Source organism: Lathyrus oleraceus, chromosome 4 (assembly GCF_024323335.1).
Source record: "Lathyrus oleraceus cultivar Zhongwan6 chromosome 4, CAAS_Psat_ZW6_1.0, whole genome shotgun sequence".
NCBI classification, from domain to species: Eukaryota; Viridiplantae; Streptophyta; class Magnoliopsida; order Fabales; family Fabaceae; genus Lathyrus; species Lathyrus oleraceus.
Window position 1 is genome coordinate 308,678,350 of NC_066582.1, and position 8,959 is coordinate 308,687,308.

The window sequence follows — 8,959 nt, forward strand, 5'->3', positions numbered from 1 at the left end:
ATGCTACCTAATTGGATTACAAGTAACCTATTGTATAAATATACATGTGTAAATATCTCTCATTTTAACAATCCAATACAATAACTTTTCATTCTCTTTTCTCTCTCATTCCTTCCTCACCCAAATGCTTTTGCATTAACAATATTAGGTTGAGTAACCTTATACTCCATTCAAATATCTCTTTTACTTAGAAAAAAATACAATATATATATATATATATATATATATATATATATATATATATATATATATATATATATATATATATATATATATATATATATATATATATATATAATTATTTCTTTACTAAAATTGAATAGATTGCCCCAATCTCCACTAAACTCTGTCGTTTTTCTTAACTAGTATTTTTTATATTTATTCTAATATAATGACTCAATTTTATTTAAAAAATTTAATAAATAATATTATAGTAACAAATTTTAAAAATTTAGATATAAAATTTGTTCAAATAATTAATAAAAGGTAAACCGGGTTTTATTTTCACAGTGAAAATGCTTTCGAATGAGAGAGAGAAAAATTGAATTCAAAAAGAAACATATGGTAGATTTGTTTGTTTCGGATAAGAAAAACATATGCTGCATTGATATGTGACGTTTGTTTAATTAGAGTTATTTATAACATTAAATAAAAATAAATGAATGATAATTAATAACTTGTAGTTTTTTCTAAGACAATAATAATATATAAACACACAAAGATGAACACAATTGTTTCAACCTTCATAGCTTTTACATGGTATTATTAACAATGGAAATTAATATTACATCAACACAAACCATTAAACCATCATCGCCCACATCCAACGAACACAAAACCTACAAACTATGTCTGTTTGATGTGTTTCAACTAAACACATATTTTCCATTAATCCTATTTTATCGCAAAACAAATGACATACAAGAATTCTCAAATGTCTCAACAAAACTAAAGAACTCACTATCTAAGACATTAACAATTTTCTATCCTCTTTGTGGTAGAAGAAATGATATCTTCTCTATCGATTGCAACGACGAAGGCGCGATTTACATGGAAGCTTTAATAAACATGGAAATGGAAGAGTTCCTAAGTCCGCCAAAATTGGAATTAATAAACAAACTTCTTCCTTGTGAACCAAACAAAACACATCCTTATAATGAAGTCTTGCCACAAATATTAGTCCAATTGAACATTTTCAAGTGTGGTGGAATGGCTATTGGTTTATGCAATCTTCATACAATACTAGATGCATATTCACTTAGTCTATTCTTGAAAACATGGTCTTCTATTTGCAATGGATTAATGGAAGAAATTTGCCAGCCGGATTTCTCAATTTCTTCTTCGACTTTCCCTCCAAGGAACACCAGCGGTGTTAGAGAAGGTGTGTTGAATATTAACAAAGGAATAGAGATAGAATTGAAGTGCACCACGAGAAGATTTTTGTTTGATCACAAATCAATCAACGAATTAAAAGAAATATCATCGAGAAACAATTCAATCAAAACAAAATTACATACAAGTTACAAAGTAGTGTCTTCATTTATATGTAAACACATGATTGTAGCATGTATGAAGGAAAATTGTGAAGAAAACAAAAGGCAAGTGGTGGTTTTGCATGTTGTGGACATGAGAAGAAGGATGGGAGAGACTTTGTTTCAAAGCTCAGTTGGAAATTTATTATGGCCAGCTATGGTTGTTTGTGAGAATGTCAAAAGGGAGACAAAAATTAGTGATATGGTTAGAATTTTGGGAGATGGAATTGAAAAGGTGAATGAAGAATTGTATTTAAAATTGAAAAATGATCCTAGTTTTTTATGGAGTGATGAGTGTGGTGAGTTAATGCTTGAAGGTATGGAAAATAAAAATCCAATATCATTTGTGTTTACAAGTTGGAGCAACATGGGATTTAAAGAGATGGATTTTGGTTGGGGAAAGCCTTTGTGGATAGCTCAAAGAGGTGGTACAAAAGAAACTATTCCAAATACAGTTGTGTTGATGGAAACATGGGAAGGAATTGAGGCATGGGTGACAATGGCTGAGAAACATTTAGATGATTTGAAAAATGATGTAGAGTTTCACAAATTTGCTAAGCTTAATCCTAATATTAACTTCACCATCTAGATATTTAGTCTATAAAATGGAATAATAGTAAGAATCAATATTCATTCCAATTCCAATTCCAATTCCATTGTAGCAGACATGACCCTATCTAGAAAAAAAAAAGTTGGGTTGTATTGCATAATTTATATTTAAGACTAATTTTTTATTATATGCATTTTTTTTCTTTAGTTTATTATTAGAGTGTGTGTGATTTGTTAGAAAAGACGGATTGGATAAGACAATTTTTTTTTTACCCTATTTGATGTGAAAAATAATTATGGAATTGAACAAAACTGATTGTAAGAGATTGGAAAAAAATAAATAAATGTATGTCTCTTGCTAAATTATGAGACAACTTTTTAGCTCAAACACGAAAAAATAATTTGTCTAATGCATTAATAAACAAATACAATAAAATAAAATAAAAAATTGTCTTGTATAATTATGTAATGTCTTATTATTTTCGTTCAAGTATTTACAATATTGGGAATAAAATGCATCCTTTAAATTTTGTCACAAAACTCTTGTGTAAAGTAGTACTTAAAAAAACAATTTCATGAAAATGGTTAGATCAAAAGTAGTGAAATAGACAAGGATGCATTGTTATTAGTGAGATTCTGCCAAAATTTGTGAAAATGATAACTCAAAAAGATTTGTGATATCTTTGGTTGGGATGAAATAGTATGGAATGAAATTTTTAAGAAAATAGAGCTCAAATTTCAAAATATTTTCATTGTTGTTTTGGGATATAGCGAGTGAATCGGACGGATTGAACGAAAAGATCAGAAGAGTTGTCACCGAATTTTATTTATGTGCCTCTATTGAAGAGGCGGGAGGAAATAGTCGATAAAACCCTCAAAAAGATAAATGCACGGGAAGCGTTAGAAAAAGGATAAAGAATCGGTCTCGCAACCGAGATTAGGGTTCGGGACTCAGTTACGCAAGGGGAAGGTATTAGCACTCCTCACGTCCATGGTATTCCATGAGGACCATTTGAGTTGTTTTACATACGTGAGAATTTATCTATCATTGTTTTATTTTTTCAAAAGAATGCATGTGAAAGAGGTTTTTTTTTTATTATTATAGTGTTCGTCAAGGATTGTGGCCCTTGTGCCTACGTATCACTCATTCGGGAATGAGGAACCAGAGCTCCGTGGTTCGGAGTAGAAAAAATGTTTATTGGTTGGTTAATTTTTTACCTTTGAGAAAAGGGTTTTCGGAATGGTTCTCTATGGCACAAAAATTAGGTTTGATGGGTTGTGTTGATTTTACCTTAAACAAGGGTTTATGAAAAGAGTTTGTGATTAGATTACACTAAAATCTATGGGAGGAGGTGAATATTCTATACAATAAGTCAACCATCTTGCATCCAAAATAGTCAAAGTGGGGGTAGGAATGCTCCATTCTCACTCATTCTCCACCACTTAAGGCTCGTGGCGCACAATACTAATCGTAGTTATTAAGTATTTTGAGTTTGATTAAGAAAAATGCCACTTGAAGTTGGATCAAGGGTTTGTTTATTTTTTATTGAAAAATGTGGCTTATGCAACATGAATGCAGAATAGCCAACAAGGAAATAAAAGGGTCTCATTGTAAGGTAGCCCAAGAGAAAGCCTTGTGTGTACAAAAGTTTGACCTACGTTAAACAAATGATAATGGTTTTGTAAACATGTCCCCCTAAGGTGATGTCATGATGTCATTATTACAACCAGAATGTAAGTTACAAATGAAATTCAAGTGTTTACAAAGTATCACAAAAGAGTAATGAAAGGCCTCCAATAAAAGGTCCTAAATGGAATCCTCTAAGTCCAAGGGATTAAGTTCCATGACTTGTTTTTGGTCTTTTAATTTTATCATGTTTTGGTTATTTTTAAATGATGACAATAATAAAGAATAATAGTAAGGTGTGTATGATAAGTTTGTACAGTAATGATGATAATTAGTACTTAAATGTAAATGACATAATAAGTAAATAACAATGAACAATAACAATGATAATAACAATAACAAAGGTTAGTAATAATCAAAGTTAACAAAGTTAAAGTTAGGGTTATGAACAAGTGGACAACGTTTTAGGATTATCTATCTTTAGGTAAATATATTCAATATATGGCGTATCGAGGGATAACTTATCACTGATGCAAAGTATGATCAATGGATCAACTTACCCTAGATTTGCAACAAGGAAAGTTGTTAAACCTCAAGTCGATCTATCAATATATTGACAAAAAGAAGACTATACAACCCAAAATTGAATGATTTAGTTGTTTTTAGCAAGTTATATTGAAACAAGTTATATGCACAAGATAATGTTAATAAATTATATGAACAAGATATAATAGTAACAAGTTAGTAAATGGGTTAGTGTGAATAAGTCAACATGATAAACCAAAACGTATAGAGGGGTTAGTAGGTTAGTATAAACAAAATGAAATGGCAATGTGTAAGATGAATCATATGTTAACAAAAAAGGACTTCATCCATAAGTCAAATGACCAAGTTATTTGAAGTAGGGGTAACCTACCCACACCCCAAAGTACCATGGGTTAACTTAACGATCATCTAATGGTAGGTTTGAAATGTAGAAGGTTCTAATCAATCCTAAATCAAACATATCATGACATAGGGGGAATTCATTAGTCCTTGAGTTCAAGACCTCAAAAGTCTATCAAAAATAATCCAAATGAAATAAATGAAGTCACCATTAAATTCTATAGGCAAAACTAAGAAGGGTTTATGTTCAATATATTTTCAAAATAATAAAAATAAGAGGGTTAAAAAATAAATCAAAAGGGAAAAAAATGGAAAATAAATAAAATAACAAAGTAAAAAAGAAAATGGTCAGGGTGCACACGCTGGGGTCGAACCCTTGACCTTGGGGTCATGGTGGGATTGACCCCCTCACCCACTAGGCCAATGACCTAGTTATGTCAATAAAACGCGCTTACATGAATAATAAAAAAATAGGCAAATGGAATTTGCGCGCAGGAGAACCAATCAGATTGTAACAACACTATTTTTCAAATTCAAACGCGCGCAACGGTCATCGTCTTCAACCTTCGACCACTCAGAGTCAAACTCAAAAACACGAGTTTTTAATCAGATTCAAGCATCAAGGTATCCTGCATGATCAACAACAAATCATTCTCCCCACTCATGAGCCATTGATTGGCTCTTAGTGGGGAGAATTTTACAATGATTCTGATGAACACAAATAACCTAAAATAAAAATTAAATTCTAAATAATGGACAATCAAAGCTACAAGGTTAGGGGTAATGATCAGTGAATAATTTCGACCAAGAGGGTAACTTGTTTGAGTGAAGGAGATGAGCGGAACTACCTGGTCAGGATCGGTTTCAGAGTGGAGCTCCGACGATAATGGATAGCTCAGGGGAGATGTTTGCAAGGTGAGTTAGTGTTTCAGAAAGTTTCAATGAGGTTGAGGGATGTATTCTGGGTGTTTGGTTTGAACTAAAATGACTTAGAACTTGAAAAGTGCAACTCTATTTTTGGGGAAGGAACTCGGTTTTGCAACAGTGGTTTTCTGGCTTGAAAATCTTGGTAAATGAAGGGGACACCTTACCCTATTTATAGGGAATATGATGGAGTGGTTTGGAGGGAGAAAGGAAGTAGTTTTCTCAGAAAATACATGTGGTCCGAAGCATGTTTGTGGATGAATTTTTGGGGATTCAAAATGGCATGTTCTTAGCTGGTTTACTTCACCAACCAAATGATTTTGGTCCTTAGCACCAAAAGATATCAAACAAAGGCAATGAAATGGACTCCTATGAATTTGGAGTTTAGCTATTTTAGGGAATTTCTGAAAAATCACATGGGGTCGGGTTTTACAATTTGAGATGTTTTTGTTGGTGTAAGCCCTAGAGGCCAATACTTTTGGTACTTGTATCGAATTATTTATTAATAATAAAAGGCTTTTTCTTTATTACGTTTGTTTAGTAAAGTCCCTGGAATAGATAGTCCGTTTAATGTATTAAGTGTGACTTAATCATGAGAACACATTAAACATAAGGACATTATTCTTAAAGTATCCGTAGTCGAGCTTTAGTGTGAAGTGGGATAACATTAAAGCATTAAGACTATTATGTTTGTAGACTGATGATCACATCTCATGGATCATGGATAAAGAGTTATCAAGTCTTAAACATAGGTATGAATATTAGGAGTAATATTTATACCGGATTGACCCGCTATGAGAATACTATATAGAAAGTTATGCAAGGTGTCATAAGTTATTCTCATGGTGATAATAGTGTATTCCACTCTTCGACCTGAAACCACTATGGATCCTAGATGTAGAGTCGAGTGCTTTATTGCTGATCAAACGTTGTCCGTAACTGGATAACCATAAAGACAGTTGATGGGTACTCCACAAAGCATGCTGAGGGACATGAGTGTCCTAGATGGAATTTGCCCATCCTGCGTAACAGGATAAATGTCTATGGGCCCAATATTGAACTGGACAAGGATGACACGGTCTATACCTTGTGTTCAATATAGACATAAGGGCAAAAGGGTAATTATACACATAATTATTATCACAAAAGGAATTGTCAGATCACATGACATTTTCGTGTCTTGGGTAGCAGTGATGTGTTGCTAGATACCGCTCACTGTTTATTATGTTAAATGTGTGATTTAATATAATTGCCAACGTCATGAAAACCTACAGGGTCACACACAAAGGACGGATTGATGAGAGATAGAGTAACTAAGGAATACCGTAAGGTACGGTGCCCTTAAGTGAGTTATATAGCATCGTAAGGTACGATGTACTTGAGTAGAATACGAAATATGGTAAGGTACCATGAGCTTAAGTGATTTTGGGCATATTATAAGATATGGGCCAAAATACACTTAAGTGGGCTTTTAGCTTGAAGCCCACACAAGTGGTTCTATAAATAGAACCCTTGTGCAGAAGCAAAAATTTGCGGTTGCATTCTTTTCGTTTTCACTCTCTCTCTCTCTCTCACTCAAAGCCTTCATTCGTACCAGCTAGCACTGAGATTGAAGGAACCCGTTCGTGTGGACTGAGTAGAGACGTTGTCATCGTTCAACGTTCGTGATCGCTTCGTGGATCTGCATCAAAGGTTTTGATCGTCACAAGAGATCTGCACCAAAGGTTTCAACCGTCACAAGAGGTAAATATTCTATCACTGATCATGACCATTCGTAAGGATCTCTAAAGGAGAAAATTTTATTTTCCGCTGCGCTTTGGGTCGCAATTCTCCTTCAGTTTTGGATACTAAGTTAACTTCCAATTACACCACACTACCATATAAAATATGTTTGGGGACCATTGGGATCAAATCAAAGTGTTTTGTGGGCTTGGTGAATGGAAATGCAAATTCTTACTTGACTTGGTCTGGTGTGATGATCAGGCTGAACACTCATGTTTGGACCAAGGCCAAATGAAATTGGCTCGTGCATTTTGTCTCAATTTTTGGCCATTTATTCCTTTCCATGAACTTAATTGAATTCAAGACGAACTAGGTTAAAAGGACTTATGATTTGGAAATGACAACATGTCAAAGTAGTGGTCATGACATGATTTTAGGGCATGGTAGACATGTTGGACCAACTTGGCCAATAGCAAAATTAAACCGCTTCCTCAATGAATTAGGTCTTGGACCTTGAAAAAAAGTTGGAGAGGAAGTTATTTAGGACATTTGGCTCGAAGTGGAATTTAAAAATCTTGAAAAATGAAGAAGTTATGGTCTTTGTAACTTCCCATTGGTCATTCTTGCCAAAATGTGACTAACTAATATGACCTAGTTTTAGGGTTTTGTGATTTCTTACTTTTCAAGCTACAAGCATTGATGTTTTAACCTCGAATGATCATATCATGATGATAAATTAAGTTGGGACCTTTGTGGAATGATTTTAGGTCAAATTGGTGGGTGGATCAAGTCATGGAAAGTTGAAAAATCAAGTATGAACCAACTACTTGCAACATGGATTGGGAGGATGCTTAAATTGTTGATTTAGGTTGTAATGGACATGAAATAATGTTTAATAAATGGTAGGGTGATTAGATGGTAAAAAATTATCAAGTTCAATAATCAAGAAGTCCCCAAATTAGGGTTTCTTGAGCCATAAGTTTCATTAAGAACCATGGTCAAATGAATTAGGGTTTGAGATGTAAGGGTCAATTTGAGATGTCAAAAGGCTATGGGGCATGAAAAAAAATTGGATTTGAGGGGTCCTTAATGGCATGGTCAAGATCCATGCTGAATCATGACTTGTACAAGCCAAAACGAGGGTCAATAGCTAGGGTTTGGTCCTTGGGTGATCAGATGAATCTTGAAACTTCTTCAAAGGGGACTCACCACCCAAATTGGACTTAGGGAGTGAGTGGGATGTTTTGAGTGATACTCCAAGCTTTTTGGGATTCTTGAGGATGATATTATGGTTAAAGTGGCTTGGGCACACCTCAGCCTAATCAGAGGATCTTAGAGGCTTTGCAGGTGAATCCCATGCCTTAGACTTGTGGTTATTAAACATAAATGCATATGAGATGACATGCATGAGATGTATTCTTAGATTTTGAAGCTTAAGAATTTAATATGGATAGGGAAAATTTGAGGGTATGACACTGAAGGAGAATTGTGATCCAAAACGCAGCGGAAATTAAAATTTTCTCCTTAGAGATCCTTACAAATGGTCATGATCAGTGATAGAATATTTACCTCTTGTGACGATTGAAACCTTTCGTGCAGATCTCTTGTGACGATCAAAACCTTTGATGCAGATCCAGGGAGCGATCACGAACGTTGAACGATGACAACGTCTCTACTCAGTCCACACGAACGGATTCCTTCAATCTCAGTGCTAGCTGGT

At 33.9% G+C, this 8,959-nt stretch overlaps 1 protein-coding gene across 1 annotated transcript; it reads left to right on the plus strand.

Moving 5' to 3' along the window:
- The first annotated feature begins 756 nt into the window (after positions 1 to 756).
- LOC127137238 (stemmadenine O-acetyltransferase) lies at positions 757 to 2,121 on the plus strand. Its single transcript, XM_051063712.1, has one exon. It carries the CDS (start codon positions 757 to 759, stop codon positions 2,119 to 2,121), a length of 1,365 nt encoding a protein of 454 aa, XP_050919669.1.
- Positions 2,122 to 8,959: the final 6,838 nt, after the last annotated feature.